Genomic DNA, 21,006 nt, shown 5'->3' with positions numbered 1-21,006 from the left:
AATTAAAAAAAAAAAAAAAAAAAAGAAATACTAGGTCAAAGCTAACAGCTGAAAAGACACTAAGAGGCTATGTCTTGAAATCATGTGTGCGAAGAAACCCTAAACCTCTTTCTAGTGGTTGCTAGGGGCATGTGAAGATTGAAAGAGAAATCAGTTAGGTGTTCTTCACTGTCCTGCTGTATTGGTAGGACTGAGGATGCTATGGAAGGCCCATAATGCTACCTATACTTTTAGTTTCCCTGCCCCCATCATATACTCTGATGATTCTCTATTTGAAAAGCAATTTTTAATAATGAGACATTTGAAAAATTAAGTATTATAGAAAATAAGCTCCCAGATTTAATCACAGATTCATGATCTTTACATTGTAGCAATCATAATTAGATGGGAAAATCCACTGACTTAGCCATATTCTTTTTCCTGATGGTAGATTTCTGAGATGTGTCAGGATAAATGAGACAGCAATGCATAAGAAATCATAAGGGATCTGGAGTCAGGAGACTTAAGAGTCATTCTTCTATATCTACTAATATTGTGATCTTGGGCAAGTCATGTGACTTCTCTGGCCCTGTTTGCTTACGTTACAAAATTGATTAACTCTGAGATGACTCTAATGTTGCAAACAGAGATAAGAGTCTTAGGTAACGATTAAAAATATATTAAAGGATGCAAAGGAAATGAAGGTGAAATAAAGACACGTCTAAGATAAATGAAAATCAATTTGTTGTCACCAAACCGGGACTACAAGAAATGCTAAAGCAAGGTCTATAGGCGAAAGGAAACACAAATCTGAACCTGTAGGAAAGTATGCAATACACTAAAAATATATGTGAATAAATACCAAAACTACCTTAATTTCTTTTAAATACTTAGGAAATATTTAAATAAAAAATATAATTTGTTCTCTAATTTAAAATTTATAATTTTAAATTATACTGGGGTTTATAATATTTGTAGGTGTAGTATATATGGCACAGTGTAAAGAAAGGGAGTAAATAGAACTATAAGCTTACCAGTTATTACATCCTATGTGAAGTGATATATTATTCTACACGGAGTGTGAAATGTTAAGGATATACATGCAATCCCTATAGCAACCACTAAAATTAAAAATGTTCAAATAGATAAGAGTCAACAGAGAAACTAAAATGGAATTCTAAAAAATATTCAGCAAATATATCTTAGCTCCATGAAAAATAAAATGTCAGAGCTAAATCTAACTATATGAATAATTACATTAAACATACATGAACTAAACATTACAAATAAAAGGCTGAGATATTTAGACTGGATATAAGTCCATAGGTTGAAAACAAAAATATATATCATGCAAACAGTAGTTATAAAATTCTGGAATGACTATATTAATATTAGGCAAAGCAGACTTAAGACAGAATATTATCAGAGATAAAGGGGATATTTTATATTGATAAAAGAGCCAATTCATTAGGAATACATTAGTATCATAAATCTGTATATGTCTAATAAGAGAGTCTCAAAACACATGAAGCAAAAACTGACAAATTTAAAGATTGTAGCAGTCCTCCTCGCCATAACTGAGAGAAAAAAAAAAAATTGACTAAACATATCTAAAAGGCCATAGAACAGGGGTTATCAAACTCTAAGCCCATATGATCTGATTCTGTAAATAAAATTTACTGGGAACATAGTCATGATCATTCATCTATATATCTATGCCTGCTCTTGTGCTCTACTGACAGCACTGAGTAATTGCACAAGAAATGGTATGGACCCCAAGACTAAAACATGTATTATCCAAGTCTTTACAGAAAGTATGTAGACCCCTAACACAAAATAACTAAATAAAACCTTCAACTATCTAACCTAATTAACATTTGAAGAAAACTATGCCAAGTAACTAAAGAATATACACTCTGATCAAAGTGCCTGATACATCATTCATCAAGACAGACTAAATATTGAGTCATAAAATGAGTCTAAATAAAATTTAAAAGATTTAAATATGTTATCTGACAACTATGGAATAAAATAACAATAAAATAAAATATCTAGACAAATTTCAACTCTCTGAAAATACATAATGTACTTCTAAATAATCCATGGACCAGAAGAGAAATCATAAACTAAATAAAAAAGAAAAAAAAATTCAGAGATGAAGCTAAAGCACTGCTTAAATGGAAATGTAAAGTTTTAGATGCTGTATTCAGGGGAAAATAGGAAAGGCATAAAAATCAATGACCTAAGGTTCTATTTTTTAAAAATTTAAAAAAGAAGAGAAAATTAATATCAGGTGGAAGTTTTAAAGGAAAGAGAAGAAAAGCAAAATGAGGTAAAAAAGAGAACCCAAAGAAAATTAACAGACTTAAACATTGTTTGTTTGAAAGACTAACAAAACTGATAGGGGAAGTGGGAAAGATAGAGAAAACAAATTATCGATATCAAGAATGAAAGAGAAGCATCACTACAGACTCTACAGACAGTAAAGAGATAATAAGGGACTTTTAGGAACAACATTGTGCCAGTAAATTTCACAACTTAGGTAAATGAGAAGATATATTGAAAAAAATTAAAACTGATACAAAATGAATTCAATTAAAGAAACTGAATTTCTAATAAAAATTATGCCACAAATATATGGAATATGAATTTTATATAAAATATTTCTGAATATAAAAGGAGGAAACCCTTTATAATTGATTATGTAATCAGACATCAAAATCAAACAAAAATGTTAAAGGAAAAGAAAATTATAGACTAACAGAGACATAAAAATCTTTAACAAAATATTAGTAAACTAAATCTGACCATATTAAAAAGGATAATAAAAATCATGTTCAATTGAAGTTTGCAATAAGAACACATATTGACTTAACTTTCGAAAAGCAGTCAACATAAGCCCACTAGAGTAACAAAATAAATGGAGGACAACTATAGAAGCATTTGAATAACTGAAGGGAAAAAAAGAGAAAATTCAACATCCTTTCATGATAAATAGTAATGAAAGAAAAATCCTCAATCTGATAAATAACATTTAAGAAAAACAGTTAAGTATATTTGATGATGAAATATTTAATTTTTTCTCTATGGCTGGGATCCTTTCTATTTAATATTGTATTATAGATCCTAAGCAATGCAATAAATAAAGGGGAAAAAAGCATAAATTGGAAAAAAAGAAGTAAAACTGTCTATATGTATACATAGATAGTATTGAGGAATTACAGAAAGCTACTAGAATTACTATGTGAATTTAGCAAGCTTACAGAATATAAAGTCAATATACGAAAATCAATTCTATTTCTATACACAAGCAATGAATGGTTAAAAACATGTAAATAAATGAAATACTTAGAAATAAGTTTAAAAAAATATGTGGAAGACCCGTACATCAAAAAAAAAACTATAAAACACTATAAAATATAAATAAATGGAGAGAGAGAAAATATTTGTAGATAGGAAAACTTAGTACTATGAAGATGACACTTCTGTCTAAATTGATCTTTAGATTCAATGCACTCTCACTCAAAATACTAACAGGCTTCTTTTTTAGAAGTTGATAAGCTGACTCTAAAATTTACAGAGGAGTTCAAAAAGAACCTTAGAATATTCAAATTGGTTTTGAAAAATAACAACAAAATTAGAAGTCTTAAGTTACCAGACTCAAAACTTAAAGCTAAAGTAAGCAAAACAGCATTATAATAAGACAGTATCAAAAACACAAGTCAAAATAACAAAATAAAATTTTAAATAAAAAGAAGTCCATACTTCTTAGGTCATTCCATATTTTTATAAAGGCACCAAATGAATCAAGTGGGAGAAATTGTAACACAGAATATTCAACAAATAATGCAGGAACAATCCTTAAGATCAAAATAAAGCAACTCATTCCTTTCATAATATAATAAACAAAATTTGAAATAGGCCTAAATGTAAAAGTCTAAAACCAAAAAGCTTCCAGAAGAATATTATCTGTATAACTTGAGGGTAGACAGGTTTTTGGACAAGACACACAAAATTAATTACCACAAAAGAGTGATAAAATTTACTGAAATTAAAAACACTATTAATCAACAGATACCAGAAAGAATATTATTATGGTTTGGACATGAGGCGTCCCAAAAAATCTCATGCTAGGCAATGCAGGAATATTCAGAAGTTAAATGATTACATTATAAGAGCTGTAACCTCATCAGTGGATTAATCCATTTGATGAATTAATAATCTGAATTAACTACTGGGTCCTAATTGTAGGCAGGTAGGGCAGGGCTGGAGGAAGTAGGACACTACAGCATCCCCTTGGGGATTATATCCTTTGGCCTTCTCACAGGCAAGCTCATACTCCCTCCCCCACACCCCTTTGTGTTTCCTGACTGCCATGAGTTGAGCTGCTTTCCTTCACCACTCCCTTCCACCATGATGTTCTGCCTCTGCTTCACGTCAGGCCCACAGAGATGGAGTCTGGCCTACCATGGTCGGAACCTCTGAAACCATGAGCCTAAAATAAACTTTTCCTTCTCTATGTTGTTCTTGTCAGGTATTTTGATCATAGTGACACAAAGCTGACTAACACAAAATGATTAGAAGAACTCAGACTGGGAGAGACTATTTGTGAAATATATAGCTTACAAAAAAATCAGAAATATATGAAGAATTCTTATAACTCAATAATAAAGCAGCCCCTCAGCAGGGAGTCACCAGGAGGACTGGGCTACAAAAGCTGATACTCTTAAAGGTGAAAGGGGAAAAGGAGTTTTAAAAATAAAAACTTTGAATTTTGGTAGTCTTACATCTGATATGAATAATAAAGGATACATGTTTGTACTGTCAATATTATGCTAACACCTTACTATTGAAAATTTTGTAATATTAATACATATATTATCATGTCACTGATGTTACAATTGCTCTAATATACAAATAAGAGGCAGTGATTTGAACAGAATTATGTTTTAATTTTAAAGCTAGAATAATGTTAAGATGAATCATTAAATTCTCCTGATTTTTAAGAGTAAAAGTCTAAAACCAAAAAGCTTCCAGAAGAATATTATCTATGCTCTCAACAAATACCATAACTGAGTCATTTCTGAATGTTCATATTTTTTATACTATTTAAAAATTTGGGGTGCTATTGTTGAAATAGAACTAAAAGAATTCTGAGAAACTATTCTATATCATAAGTTAATTTACCACAATTTTTTTCTAAGGAATTTATTATAGTTAGTCATAAAGGGAAAAAAAGAATTGAATTCAATTAACAGTTTTTGTTATTTTCATGTAGCAATGTGAATTCTGCTCCATTAATTCTATCTATCTCTTCAAAACAAAAGAACTTATTAAAATATTGCATTGATTAGAGTAATTATTGTAGTTATATTTGTATACTTTTGTTACTAAATGAGCAATAATCTCCAACATCAATTATTATAAAGATGTATTAAAATAAAAATAAATTAATCAGTGGAGATACTGCCTATTTTCCCATAATACCCCAGAGGTACAAAACTTGAACGCCACTCCTATTTCTTGTGAATAATTTTGTTAACAATTTTAAAAGCCCTTGAATGATAATTATTATAATCTGGCAATAAATGCTTATGCAAGCAAGGGTATAATATAATGTGAAGACAAAAAAATAATTGGTTCTCATTCTTTCTACTGTTTTCTTGGATACTAACACTCATTAGAATGAAAATCATCAGTCTTGTCATGTATTTCTTTTACACATGAATGTAAACTCTGTTAAACATGCAAACACACTCACAATACTGGTCACAGCAGCAGTGAATAGTGAAATAAAGACATATTCTATTTATTTTATAAAAATATTAATTCAAAACGGCTTTTCATGTGCGGTTGAATGGGCTTACCAAAATCAAACTGAAACTTGGTGAGAACTGGATCCTGTACAGTGGAAGCTTATGAAACCAACTGAAATACTGACCTTATATGCTTGCATGAGCATATGGATGACACCTGGGGCACCATGGCACCAGTGGACCAATCGATCTGTTTCATTGCTTAATGAAGATGGATAATTCCCAGATCGAAATTTCTTGTGGCGTACATAATCGATACTAGGCTTCACCATTTCTATTAAGGTTTCTTGGTCCACTTTTGCTGCAGGCTTTAAAGAAACAAAAACAAAACAACTTTTCTGAATTTTTTAAAAAATCTTTGTATCAATGGCTAATATAATAAAGCATAAATTACCTGGAATACTGAGGAACATATAAAATTAGAATTAATTCAATTATTTGTTTTAAATACTTAGGCGGACCTTTGTTTATTTCAACTCTTTTTAAAATCTAAAATTTATTAGTGTCAGAAAAGATATATTTTATTTTTACTTTGATGCATTAGGATCGTCAACTTGAAGTCATTGTATAGCAAGGGAGAAGACTAAGCTGAATCTCTAATGAATCCAGGACTATGAAGGATTTTATTTAGATATTTTTTTTGTCCAAAAACTGATCCTTGATTTCTTCCCATGTGGCTCTTATCCCAATTCTCCCAAATCTACTAACTGGCTTTGTCACTGCAGGCAAATAATAAAAATAACAACAAAATAACAATAATAATATTATTATAGAAAAATTGTTATATTTATTATTATATAATATTATATAATTGTTATTACATTATTACTAATTATTTTGGTACTGGTTATTGTTGTTGTTGTTATTATTATTATTAATTATTTTGGTACTAGAATTAAACCCAGGGACATTTTACCACTAAGCTATATCCCCAATCCCTTTTATTTTTTTGTTTTGAAACAGGATCTCACTAAGTTGCTGAGGATCTTGCTAAACTGCTGAGGCTGACTTCAAATTTGCCATCTTCCTGTCTCAGCCTCCCAATTATCCAGAGGTAATATAAATTATAATGGTAAAGTGAAATACTACTTACAATTGTTATTATTATTGTTCTATTAAAGCCAAAGAAAATCTACAACATGATGTTTTCTTCTATAACACAAAATGAAAACCTCATTTCTTTAACAAAAAGTTAATTTTGTTAAACACAAAGAAAAGAGATAATTTTAAGGATCATTAATGTTTCTAAATTTCATATAAGTAAAACTACTTTATTATGTTTTTAATTTAATTTACATATTAGAAAATCTTTAAGTGTTTTCCTTGACACACATTTAGAGATTAGATTTTTGTTTTTCAAACTACAGGTCATGCAATATATTTCCAAAAAGGCTAACCAGTAATTTTAAAAAGTTATTTTACACAGATAATGTAATCAAATAGTTTTACATGTCAAAAAAATGTTTGGGAAGCTTATTTCTAAAAGCAACATTCAGTGTTTCTTCCCAGGATACAACTGTGATTTTGTTTGTATTTTTGCTGTATCTTCATATTTCCTGAATATTTCTAAAAATGCCTGCATAGTGTAGACTTACTAATTCTAGACTTCATCTATGGGATTCTCCTGTGGCAGGCAGATGATTATAATTTCCCTTTTCAAATCATCCCAAGAGAATTTTATTCCATCACCAATTTTTGTTACATTCATATTCACTGTGCTCTTTACAGACTGAACTATGTAAATATTTCTTGCTGCTTAGACAAGGAACATACTAAAGTACATATCTTAAGAGTTTTATTACTTTCAGTTTTTCCAAAAGTTAGTAACTTTCTCACTCTTTTATTTAGTTGGTTTTCTTTGAATTGCCATCTAAGTTTTTTTCTCATGCACAAACAGCTTGCAAAGTCTCTCAATTTAATTTTCCACAAAGTCAAAACTGCTGTGATTTTTTTTTTCCTCATGGAGAAAGCTCTTCAATCTCATTCCATTCTTTTTTTTTTTTAAATTGGTTGTTCAAAACATTACAAAGCTCTTGACATATCATTTTTCATACATTTGATTCAAGTGGGTTATGAACTCCCATTTTTACCCCAAATACAGATTGCAGAATCACATCGGTTACACATCCACGTTTTTACATAATGCCATATCAGTGACTGTTGTATTCTGCTACCTTTCCTATCCCCTACTATCCCCCCTCCCCTCCCCTCCCATCTTCTCTCTCTATCCCATCTGCTGTACTTCAATTCTCTCCCTTGTTTTTTTTTTTTCCCCATCACAACCTCTTATATGTAATTTTATGTAACAATGAGGGTCTCCTTCCATTTCCCTGCAATTTTCTCATTCCATTCTTAATCAGTTATTTTCTAGGACTTGTGTACAACTGCTGTACTGGGACAGCCACCTGTCAACTTCATGGAGATTCCATTCCCTCTCTCTTGTACAGGGTCTCTTTTCCTGGATTTCTCTCTTAGTTAACTCCCTTCTAGTAGCTTCCTGAGATAGGATGCAGGGGAATTAATTTTTTTCTTTTTTTTTTTTAAGAGAGAGAGAGAGAGAATTTTTTAATATTTATTTATTTATTTTAGTTTTCGGCGGACACAAACATCTTTGTTTGTATGTGGTGCTGAGGATCCAACCCGAGCCGCACGCATGCCAGGCGAGCATGCTACCGCTTGAGCCACATCCCCAGCCCATGGAATTAATTTTTTGAGACTGGGATATTTAAAGCTGTCTTTGTTCTAGCCCACATTTAATTGATAATTTTCAATGCTGAAAATCATTTTTACTCAGAACATGAAGGCGTTTCCATTTCTCTTTTAGCTTCAATGAAACTGCTATAAATTCCAATGCTATTTTGATGTCCAACCTTGGTATATGACCTTTTTCCTCTTGAAATTTTAACATATCTCTTTAAGTTTTCACAATAATGTGGTATGGATAATTTCCCCCATTTATTATATAACAACTTGGTAAATTTTTTCCAATATGGCAACTCATGTCCCTTGGTTCTAGAACATATTCTTTTACTACATTTCTTAAAATTTCCTCCCTGCTATTTTGTATTCTCCTTTACCAGAAGTCCTATTAATCAGATGTTGGACCTCCTAAATTAATCCTATTATTTTCTTTTCCCACTGTTTATTTCTGTCTGCTAAGATATTTGATTTCCAAACATTGTTATAATTAAAAAAAAACAACTATTTTATGTGTGTGTGTGTGTGTGTGTGTCTTGTTTTTGTTTTATTTTGTTTTGTTTTTGGTGGTGCTGGGGATTGAACCCAGGGCCTTGTGCATGAGAGGTAAGTACTCTACCAACTAAGCTATATCCCCAGCCCCAACTATTATATTTTTAATTTTTAGAGCTCTTTCTTATTCCTCAAATGTTTCTTGTATGCACTGCTTCTCTTATTTGCCTAAAGACATTAATTATTAATTTGATTTCTGTGATGTTTTCTTTTTCTTCCTAGAATATATGTTCTGAGTTTCTTTTTTCAACTTGTTTATTAGGTCTCTCATCTTTCAAGTTGGAGACTTCCTTCAAATGTCTGAAAATTCTTTGGCTGTTTGTCTATATTTTGTATAAAGTAGTACAAAGCTCACTGAATATACTCTAAACACGGGGGGATTTGTTCAATAGTAGAAATCACTTTAGAGTTGTAGGATAATTTTTTAATCGGGATTCTACAAACAAAACAGAACCAATATGGTATATTATACAGAGAAAAAGACTTTTAAGAAACTGACCAATACATTTAAGAGTCTTGAGTCCAAATATGAATGGCATTATCAGAAGGCTGAAGACTCAAAAGTGTTGCAGTTCATATCCAAAGGCAGTCTGCTAAATAACCAGAAAGGGCTAATGTTGCAGATGAAGTGAATTCTAAATACAGTCTGCTGGAAGATAGCCTCTTACTTAGCAGGGAAGTTCTGCCTTTGGTTGTATTTAAACATTCTATTGATTGGATAAAGGTCCCCACTCATATTATGGAAGACAATTTACTATACTCAAAGTCCACCAATTTAAATGTAAAACTTATTCAAAACCACCCTCACAGAAACATCCAGAATAATTTTTGACCAAATATCTGGGTACCATGGCTCAGCCAAGCTGACACATATAATTGATCATCACAGATTTCTAGCTAACTTTTTTAATGGGAACTTTCAAATACCTATGTCTGTAAATCTTTTATCTGAGCTTGTTTTCTCAAAAAAAGGAGACTTCAATCCCTCATCTGGTGTATGGGTGGAGTTTTCATTGGCCAGGGGTTGAGGATATGTCTGAGGCTGGCTGTGACAAAGGGTGATCTCATCATACAACTACTTAGACTTTCATTCAAGCCCCCTTCACCAACCTCTATACCTGGCATCTCTAATCAGAATAGTAGATTCAATTCTTTCAGACTATTGCAGTTTAGACATGAAGTGTCCCCCAAAAGCTCATGTGTGAGATAATGCAAGAAGGTTTAGATGTGAAATGATTGGGTTATGAGAGCCTTAACTCAATCAGTGAAGTAATCCTCTGATAGGGATTTACTGAGTGGTAAGGATGACAGGTAGGATGTGGCTTGGGGAGGTGGGTCACTGGGAGCATGTATTAGGGGTATATGTTCTGTCCCTGGAAAGTGGAGTCTCTGCTTCTTGGTGGCCATGTCCTGACCTGTTTTCCTCTGTCACATTATTCCACCATGATGTTCTGCCTCACCTTGAGCCTTAAGGAATAAAGCCATCTATCTATGGACTGAGATCTCTGAAACTATAAACCCCCAAAATAAACTTTTCCTCCTCTAATTGCTCTTGTCAGGTCTTTTGGTCACAGCAACAAAAAAGCTGACTAAAACAGACCTAAATCCTCTTTGTTTCCAGCAGGAGTTAAGAAGTGAAATAGTCATCTCACTTTGCTGGATGGAGATACTTACAAAGAACCAATGGCTCTTTATAAAAATGTTTGTAGAGCCCTCTGCTGACCTGCCCTCACTGCCATATAGACACATGTCTCATGCCACTTTTATGGTACATGTCACTTGAAATTCCTTAGTCATAGGGTTTGCAAGAGAAACTGGCTTGATTCCTTCTGGCAGCCTCTAATTTATTAAGGCACTTTTGTGTGATCTTCTTCTATCCTGTTAGGACATTTGTCATTCATTCACCTCTTTCCAGTTTATATATTCACAGTTTGGGGCTCTAGGTGTCTTCTAGTTTCATTTTGGAATGTGAGTTTCTACTTTATTATTATTATTATTATTATTATTATTATTTTGAAAGGATTTTCAAGAGAAGAATTGTTTTAGTTATGCCATTATGAATTTGAAGTTCTATTTAAGTGACAGCACACAATGGATAATACCACCACAGGACAATGCTACCACACCAGCAGGAGATGTGGAACAGGGGAAAGAAATTCAGAGTCAGCTCTCAGCCAGTGCCATCACACTGCTTAACATCTCTTTAAAAAGATAAGGATTTCTAAATAGAATACTAAATAGTGTAAACATGTTTCTCATTTTAAAAGCACAAGAGGGGAAAATTTCATGATTTGTATTTCTCTCAAAGAAACTCCTAATATGCAACAAAATCAACCTCAACATGTGAATCTAAACCACATCAGTGGGGATCTCACATTATTATGTTTTTCCTAATGGTTTTATGATTTCAGGTTCCTGAGCTACCAGTTAAAACACCTTTCTGGAGTATATCCTGTGATGTTTAATTTTGTGTGTTCACTTGACTAGGTCAATGAGGTACCCCAATAGATTATTTCTGGGTATGTCTGAGAGTGTCTTTCTGATTGAGATTAGCAATTGAATTGCTGGACTCAGTAAAGTAGGTGGTCCTTTTCAATGTGTGTAGGCTTCATCTAATCCACTGAAGTCATAAGTAGAACAAAGGAGGAAGAAGTTGCACCTTCCCACCAGCCTGCCTACTTAGAACAAAGACATCAGTCTCTTCCTGACCCTTGACTATGATTTACACCATCAGGTCCCAAGCTTAGAAATGGCAGACAGTGGGACTTCTCAGCCACCATAATTGCACAAAGTCAATTCCTATAATAAATTCCTTCAGGTATGTGTATGTGTATTTACATCTCCTATTGGTTCTGTTTCTCTAGAAAACTTTAACACACAAACATCACACTATAACATCTATTTAAAAAAAAAAAGTAACTGTTATTTCAAAATTCAGATGAAATTCTGGTTATTTTAGAAATGCATGCTGCACTTTAAAGAAAATCCACAACTGGAATATATGCAAGTTTACTTTTACAGTAATTAACAAAGACTGCTAATTACCAGAAAAGAAAGTTTTGGTCCTGTTTAGATATGAATTTTCTATTTTATTTTTAGCATTTATTTTTTAGTTATAGGTAGACACAATACCCTTATTTAATTTTCATGTGGTGCTGAGGATCGAATCCAGTACCTCATGCATGCTAGGCAAGTGCTCTACCTCTGAGCCACAATCCCAGCTCTCTATTTTCCTTTAGGCATAGTGTAGTATTTTTTTTTCAAAAAGGAAAATAAAAAAATTTAAAATAGGCTTTCAGTCAAAAGATATCTAAATTCTAATCCTTATTCCTTGACTCACTAGCTTTGTGATTCTGTAAAATAAAGAAAGGCATAATTTTAAGAAAGAAAAAGGAGGTTGTATACTTAGCACAGAAGAGGGCCTTAGGCCATGAGGCTAGAAGCATCCGTCAAGGTAATACCTAGGATGGGTTTCTAACTACTTCACAGAAGTGCAGGTTCTTAATTCAGTAGGTGACAAGGATAATTAAGAGACAAGATCATAACCATAGCAATAAACTTGTTAAAATTTCAGAACATGACTGATAAGTTGGGGGCATCTGAATATAACAAAAGTTCTACCTCAGTTTGGATTCAAGAGGCCCTTTTACTCCCTGAAGATCCATCTGTATTAAAAAAGTTTCCACTTCAATCAGCAGGAGGACAAGGAAAGAAGAAAAGCATGGGTGAAAAACAACTAAATGTACTCTTGGGAAGCAGAGTTTAAGCAACTGTGATTCAAAGGAGGAGCTTGTTTCAATTTAGCCAGCTTGGTTTGTCTAAAAATTTCATTTCCCATTTGTATTTGACCTAATATATTATAATATAGTTGCTGTATTAGTATTTCAGAATTTTGTTATTTACCTGCATTAACATATAGTAGATCCCAGACATGCCATGGGCTGCTCCAACATACTGCTTCCTGTGCCACTGATACAATAGGGGACAGCGATCAGTTTTTCTTTCTTCTCTTGATAAGGTTTTACCGGATTCAATAATAGCATTGACTACCTACAGAGGCAATGAGATTCCATAAATCTAAAAAATTGTACATGCATGCTTGTTCTGGTCTAATTAACATTAACACTTATATATACATAGAGAGATTATTAATCTAAAACTCTTTAAACAATTAGTAGCTAACATAGTCATTTTTATCTCATAAATTAATAAATGTGGGCAGAGAGGACTTAGAAGACAACATCAGAGTAGAAAAAGAAAAAAAAGTCTAAGAAAGGAATCAAAAGTTCTTTATAAAAAACGTCAACTAAAATCTGGAAAAACTTCCCATTAAAAATGGTCCCAGACTTTTTAGTTGCTTTGTAGCTGCAATGTTTTGCCCAAAAGACTGGCAAACACACTTTTCAGGAAAGACTGTAGGACTTAGATTCACTGATGAAAAGCTCATGCAATGTGGTCAGTTGTGGCTTGAAGGATTTTAGTCAGATCACAAGAACATCATGTTTGGAATGACTATGTGGCAAAGACACTAACTGTTTCCTCAAACCCATGTTCTTCTCATCATTTTGGTGGAGTACTCCAAGTTTTAGCTGGCATCTGGTCTCCTACCTAGAAACAGCTGAACACAGTCATTTTTTCTAATTTCTGGCAAAGGGATGTGAGCAGACATGAGATGGGCAACTTACAGATGGAGTCCTTACAAAGGATGATGCTTTTTCTCCCTTTCCCTTCTTCCTAGGACTAAGGGTACCAAACTAGCATTGGTCATACAGGTAAAGATACGCTTTTAGCAAAGCAGAGTAAAAAGAAGATAGGTCACCAGATATAGTCACCTCAGAGAACTCACAAAAGAAAAATAAACATTCAAACTTTTTGAAGCTGCTGTTGTTGCTTGGTTCCTGTAAAACCAGTTGTATCAATAAAAGATGAAGAAGAATATAGATTTTTGCTTTTTAGTACTAGGGATTGAACTCAGGGGCACTCTACCACTGAGCCACCTCCCCAGCTCTATTTTGAATTTTATTTAGAGACAGGGTGGAGTTGCTTAGCATCTCGATTTTGCTGAGGCTGGCTTTGAACTCTTTATCCTCCTGTCTCAGCCTCCCCAGCTGCTGGGATTATAGGCGAGCACCATGACGCCCAGCAGATATTGAGTTTTTAAAAAAATATCCCTAAAAAGAAAAGAAGCTAATTTGTAATTTTTATGAGATGTTTTAAAAAGCTAATTCAACCTAGAAGCAGAGCCTTAATACTAACATAACTCCATGCTAACAGATAGCTTTGAATACCCACAGGTGTCAGTAATCCCACAATACCTCTTTAATGGCTGATTCACACACAGTGCCAGGGCCAATCTCCGTGTTCAGGTACAGTAAGGCATACAGATAACCTGCTCGACCGAACAGCAGCTCATCAGGAAGCTCTGATTCTTGGCAGACAATGCTTCTGTGCAGCTGCAAAAGTCTAAGCAACAAGAAAAAATTCTGTTTTCTCAAATGTGCATGTCTAAAATGCTTCTTTCCGAAACAAGTAACTCATCACTTTAGAAATGTATTTATTTTTAAATTTAAAACTATGATTTAAAAAAGCACCCCAAATTCCCAAAACAACTAGAATTTCTCCACTTTACTAATTCTTCTTTCAAATGTAAAAATTATGAGCAAAAAAACCTGATCTGAGAATATAGCTCAGTGGTAGAGTGTGTGCCTAGCATGTACAAGTGTAACAAGGACTTAGACTTCAACTTAGACTTCACTTTTGTCTGCAAATGCCCCATGGGTGACTAAAAGCAAAAGCGAAGATTTGGCCTCTCTGCCTCCATTATCTAAGTCTGGTGGATAAACATCTTATAATGAGTTGAAGCTTTCCTTCACCCCATCCCTTGCCCAGCAACGTCAAGTGCAATTTTCTTATTTGGAAAAGGCCCAGCCTGACCAGTCATGAGATAATGATGGACAAAGCACGCCTGATCAAGATCACCTATTTGGCAGTTAAGAAAAGCCTTCAACAGTGTAAACAACCTTGCACTTACTCCTCTTTCTATAAAACCTCAAAGTAATTGTCAGTCCCTCAAAGACAGGACTAAGGCCATGGATCCCCTTGTCTTCCTGGTGTAGCTATACTGATTAAAGTTCCTTTCACACTCTATAATTACCTTTCCTGCTTAGCTTTTTAGCAAGTAGCTACGCCTACTTTTTGGATACCCAGAGTCAGGCCTCTGTTACAAGACCCTAGGTCCCAACCTCAGCACCATTAAAGAAAGAAAGAAAAAAATCTTTCTGTTCAAAATGTATACCTTTATATTTATTCTAAACCATGTAACATAATTCATCTAGCATTAGAACAAAGTGATTTAAAATCTAAATAAAAATGGCACTGAAATGCTGCCAGTGCTTAGGAATGAGTATGAATCATTCTAACTTTCAACAGACATTAACTAACATATACTAGATCAGGTCCTAGAACTAAGCCCTGATTTCTACTTCTTCAAGAAGGAAAATAAACCAATAAGTACAATGAAACATATTCCTTACTTGCTCTTCATAACTAATCAGTTAAAAGTTAAACTATGATTAATTTATTCTTGTGGATCTACAGCATTGTGAGCTAATTTTCATGCATTGAGGGCAACCAAAAATTATTTAGGAAAAATGATTAAAGTCCCTCTGAAATTAAGAAATACTCATGCTTGAATAGAAAAATAACATATGATTTCACTAAAATGCTCAAGAGTGACATACAGTTAAGCAAAGTGGCACACACCTGTAATACTAGGGGCCCAGAGCCTGAGGCAGGAAGATCGCTAAGTTCAAAGCTGGCCTCAGCAACTTAGGGGGACCTTAAGCAACTTAGTGAGATCCTATCTCAAAATAAAAAATTAAAAAACAGGCTGGGGATGTGGTTCGGTGGTTAAGCACTCCTGGGAGTAATGTCTGGTACAAAAAAAAAAAAAAAAAGTGGACATATAAACCCTTTTACTTTTTAGGGAGACCTGTTTGCAACAGGAGAGTAAGTTAAAAATAATTTCTTTTTTGTATATTTTTCTACAGCTAAGAATTTAAAGAAAATGTTTCCAGAACTAAAAACTTACTTTGTGATGCATTCCTGGGATTCACAGTCACTTTTGAGTTTATGATATATCACAGCTCCTACAGCAAGGGGCCCAGCATCTCCACAGAGGAAAGTGACCCTGCGACCATTCAGGTTCCTAAGTGTTCTCTTTACATAATCCAGAGATCGAAGCAGGTATGTCTGGTCACAAGTGACCCGGTACAGCTGCAGGTACAAAAGGGCTATGCCTGAAATGATCCCCACCCCAAAAGAAAAATATTACTACCTTTCCTTTTTTACCTTCAAGATATTTTTAAATTACATGATACAAATTCTTCTACATCAACACTACATTTTCTGAAGGGGTAACATCAAAAAAATTATGTCAAATAGTTCTTTAAAATGAAAATTAAACCCCACAGAAATAAGAGCTGGGAAAAAAAAAAAGAAACACATGTAAATCGATTATTTTGCTAACTGGTATGGCATGGTGATTCTATGCTCTTAAACAAGAGATGAAATACCAAGGCTGAAATACAGAGGATAGTCCTACTCATTCTGTTAATTTTTATTCATTTCAAGGTTATATTCAGTCTCTTTTGTATCTCAAGTTACCTTTTTTTTTTTTAAATTCTTATTCAATTATTTCCTCTAATGCTACCCAAATTAAATGATTACCTTTCTGGATTTTATTGCTTTTTCTAATTTTTCTATTTGGCACAGTTTTTCAATTTTCTTTAGTGATCAACCCATACAATTGATCAGTGAGTCAGATTAACATTTATAGGACACCACATGTACGGACTATCACCTACACAATCCTCCTATTTTAGATTGAATAACACACCCAGATCTTCACATGAACCAGAGAGGGGGCTTTGCTACCTTTGGAGGATGATGTATACAGCTTCTTAAGCATAGTTTAATGCCTGGGTGGAAGAAGTTGCTATGGGAAGAGGAGGGCAGAAGAGTGGCTGGATTTGATTAATGCGCTCTGAATGAACCTCTGGGATTATCACACTGACCCCATCAACATGTGCAATTAATATGTGTTAACAAAAAGAAGTCAGTATGACAGTGAAGTGTTTTATTATTTAATAAAATATATTATAGAAAAAAGTATTGAAAGAAGTGATATGATGGTGAAATGGCCAAACAAAACATCCTGTTAATGTAGAATTTATGTTCTTCAATATTCTGGTCTTTATCTAATAACATCCTCTGATTTTTACTGTTTTTTATTTTGCTTTTGAAAGTTCTCTAAATATCTAATTCTGCTTTGTTCAATTTTCCTATTCAGGGTATCCCATGACTCTTTCATATTAATGCTCAACACTATTTTTTTGAGCAATCCTTCTTTTGTCCTTATCCATTTCTGTAAAAAGACATTTATCTGGAAGCTGAAAAAAAAAAGTCTTCTGTATGAGTTGCTTATTATCTCTTCCAGTAAGTAAATGTAAATTTATGTAATCATTAGAGAAGAGTTAGAAGCTAAATACAGATAAATTTCGAACATAATAATCATTATAAAAAGTTTACAAATAAATACTCCCTGACTGACTCAGAAACCTCTAAACAGAATACTCTCTGGTTAACCTGAGGACCTAAAAACTTATATTTAATGCTTGAGTATTTTAAAGTACATGAAGACAAATAAAAAGAAAACAGTCATCATGCTGAGTAATTTTTTTGTTAAAATGTTGACACGCACTGGGTAAAAGGCACTGTGGTAAACAGGCCTTTAGAGATGTAGGGTAAGTGTGGGAAGAGGAAATGGTCCATAGTACCGTGGTCTCCATCTTCTGGCAAGTCTTGGTCCCTAAACTGTTGAACTTCACCAGTGCTTCTCACCTCCTGTTCCCTTAGAGAGCCTGGATGTCCAGAGGGACCTGGAGTTAATTATTTCACTTCCCCAATATTGAAGGTTTACAGCCAGCTAGACTTGGGTATTTTCCTTCTCCCAGGTAGTTTGGCTATGTTAAAACTCTAGGAGGTCAGATTCTGGTAAAAGTTTCTTCAGAGGGTGGGCTTTGTTAAGAACAAAGTGCTCAGAGGTATTTCAAAATGGTTTCCATTCCCCTCCTTTTGCTCAAAGATTGATGGACTGTTTCTTCAATATTCACTGTGAAGCCCCAGTAGAGCTTTTGGAGGCAAGATGCATTTGTATGAGGTCCTCTTATGATTAAGTCCCCCTGGAATTTTTCTTTCAGATTTGTTCACACTAAGCCTCCAGGATTAATCAAAGTACAATTTAGGTTTTCCTACTATTAAACAAAAATTATAGGAGCCCATTGTTTTAGATTGAACTGTTGCATGAGACCCCAGCAGACCAGAATTAACCAAAATGGAGTCACTCTTGATAAATGTTACATAAACTGAAACTTCAAGGAAGTAGAAAGACCTCCAAAAGACCAGTTTTTCCCCAAGATTTCAGTCTACTTGTGTCAGTATAATAAGGAAGTCTCTTCTGCTTTAACCCTTACAAAATAATAATAAGCTGAAGTAACTTGATCTTAACCAATCATCTTTGTACTATTCTTGTTTCCTGGTTCCGACCTTACAAAACCCATTGTTCTGCCACTGCCAGGAGGGAGCTCTCCATCTATTTTGTAGAATGCAGGCTGCCTCAATTCATGAATTATGAATAGAGGTCAATTAGATCTATTTTATGGTTTGGCTCATATGTGGAAGGTGTGGTCCCCAATGCAGCAATGTTTTTGGAAGGTAATTAGACCATGAGGGCTCTGACCTCATCAATGGATAAATCCATTAATGAGTTCATGGATGATGGCATTTTTAGGAGGTGGGGCCAAGTTGAAAGAAGAAGGCCACTTAGGGCAGGTTCCAGAAGGATCTATTTTGTCCATGGCCTCTTCCCCACTTTTTCTGCTTCCAGGATACCATGAGGTAAATAGCTTTGCTCTGCCACAGACTCTTCCCTACTCCAGTGATGTTCTGCTTCACCACAGGCTCAGAAACAACAGACAAATGACCATGAATTGAAACATTTGAAACCATAAGCCAAAATAAATCTTTCCTCCTTTAAGCTGATTTTCTCAAGTATTTTATCAGCGATGAAAAGTTGACTAACACAATCCATAATTAAATTTGTTCTAACCTTGTGTGTTGGGAGTAACTGGCAATAGCTCCTGTTAGTTCTAATTCTCTGCATCCACCTGTCTTCCAACTTTTGGTAAAGCAATTCACCTTGTGACCTAACTTCTCTGATAGATCTAAGAAGAGGTGATGTTTCAGTTTGTTCAGCTTTTCCCTTGTTAGGATGGAGTAGCAACTCTGTACATTCCGGACTGAAAACCAGGAGTTTCTCCTTAGTTGATTTTTGTTTCTTTTTCTTTGCTTTTTTCCCCCTTAATGGTTTGATTTAGCAATGTATTTATTCAGAAAGTATGTATTGAAACTTTTCTAGACAAGAAAGATACTTGGCTTTTCATGGTGCTGCTGACAATTCCATGGTGTCATCTTAGTGTTACTTCAGCTTCTTGTACTTCAGTTTTCTTAAATGACTTTTGTGGGTCAATTCTTACCATTTCAATTATTTTCTTGGTTCTGTCAATTCTTTATCATAGGCTCTTGTTTTCTGGCCCTCTCTTCTCCAAATGCCTTTATTTCTGCTTTGTGAACTTACTACTTTAAAAAGTTTTACAAAATTCATGTTCAAAGTATTGCCAATTTTTCTTCACATTGCAGTGGCATTTCCTTATGTTTCCTTTTTCAGAATTCCTTTTATGACATTCTGAGAGTCCTTTTTTTCCCTTATAACAAATTTTTTCTTAAGTGTGAATATATTTAATATTTCTAGAGCAATTATTGACAGGAAGATTCCCTAGCCAAAAAAAAAAAAAAATGGTTAGGGTAGCTTTCATAGTTGTTTTTGCTTTTTCTCAAGGGCATCCTCTTCTTGCTAAGTAATAAACAACAGTTTCTTTCTTTAATAGTGATGACTTCTGGTGGCCAGATTTCCATTGATTCCCATATCTTTTCCTGTTTCAGGAGGGTGTCAGTCATTGCTGTTTCCTTCCTGCCTTAAGCCATTAGCTGGTGCCACCAAGGACGCTACCCCCTTTTTGAAGGTCTGTACTCTTTCCTTGTACACTTGCCATGCCTCTTCTTCTCTGCTCGCCCAGCATTGCCTACTCACTTTGCACTCAGATGTGCCCACAAATGTTCCTGTTGAGGGTGTGGCCCACTCCTTCTGGGAATTACTCCTTGTTGAATATGGAGAATGAGAAAAGCAGGATTTTGCGACTCCTGGGCCCTGTGGCTTTCCTTTCCTGCTATGTCGTGCACGGCTTTCCACACTCATTCTATATGTTGTTTGTTTTTTATCCAAAATTATTTGAATGAATTTTTTTGGTCTGTCTCAAAGTTTTGCAAAAGGGAATAAGTGATGAATACTTTATTCATTCCTCTTGTATGGTTTTAAGAGAAAAGATGGAAAGGTACCTTCCATACTTTTTCCTAAACCCTAAAGCCCTAAGTACTATTTTATATCACTGAAACCAAATACCTCCACAGTGGTTCTACCATGATTCCAAAAGATGGCAATAGATAAGGATTCTTTAGAAATACAGATTCCCAGAGTTCCTACTGCAGTTGTCCTCTTAGTTTATTATATAGCTTTCTGAATGACTCTATGCATAGTCGGTTTGGAACCTAACTATTGAGTTAAAAATATTTGTCAAAAGCAAGAGGAAATGCTGTAAGTAAAAGACTTTTTAAGGGAAACCTATGCTATTAACAGCTATGTTATTGTTCTTTCCTGAATATAGTTTTCTTCTCAAAATATTCTTTGTATTTTTCTTCTGGTTAACCACAAATATCTAATTTTACATTTAGGAGATATATATATATATATATATATATATATATATATATATATATATATATATAT

At 33.9% G+C, this 21,006-nt stretch overlaps 1 protein-coding gene across 1 annotated transcript in view; it reads right to left on the bottom strand.

The window, feature by feature from the left end:
• Lancl2 (LanC like glutathione S-transferase 2) overlaps positions 1 to 21,006 on the bottom strand; it is a 52,831-nt gene that overhangs the window by 13,766 nt on the left and 18,059 nt on the right. Inside the window, 6 exon segments of the mRNA XM_048786320.1 lie at positions 5,921 to 6,103; positions 12,948 to 13,094; positions 14,360 to 14,507; positions 16,135 to 16,365; positions 18,609 to 18,659; positions 19,729 to 19,735. Coding sequence (XP_048642277.1) covers positions 5,921 to 6,103; positions 12,948 to 13,094; positions 14,360 to 14,507; positions 16,135 to 16,365; positions 18,609 to 18,659; positions 19,729 to 19,735 — 767 coding nt within the window.

This window comes from Marmota marmota, unplaced genomic scaffold (genome assembly GCF_001458135.2).
Source record: "Marmota marmota marmota unplaced genomic scaffold, marMar, whole genome shotgun sequence".
Taxonomy (NCBI): domain Eukaryota; kingdom Metazoa; phylum Chordata; class Mammalia; order Rodentia; family Sciuridae; genus Marmota; species Marmota marmota.
The sequence above is the reverse complement of the archived record's forward strand: the minus strand, read 5'-3'. Positions and strand labels throughout refer to the sequence as shown.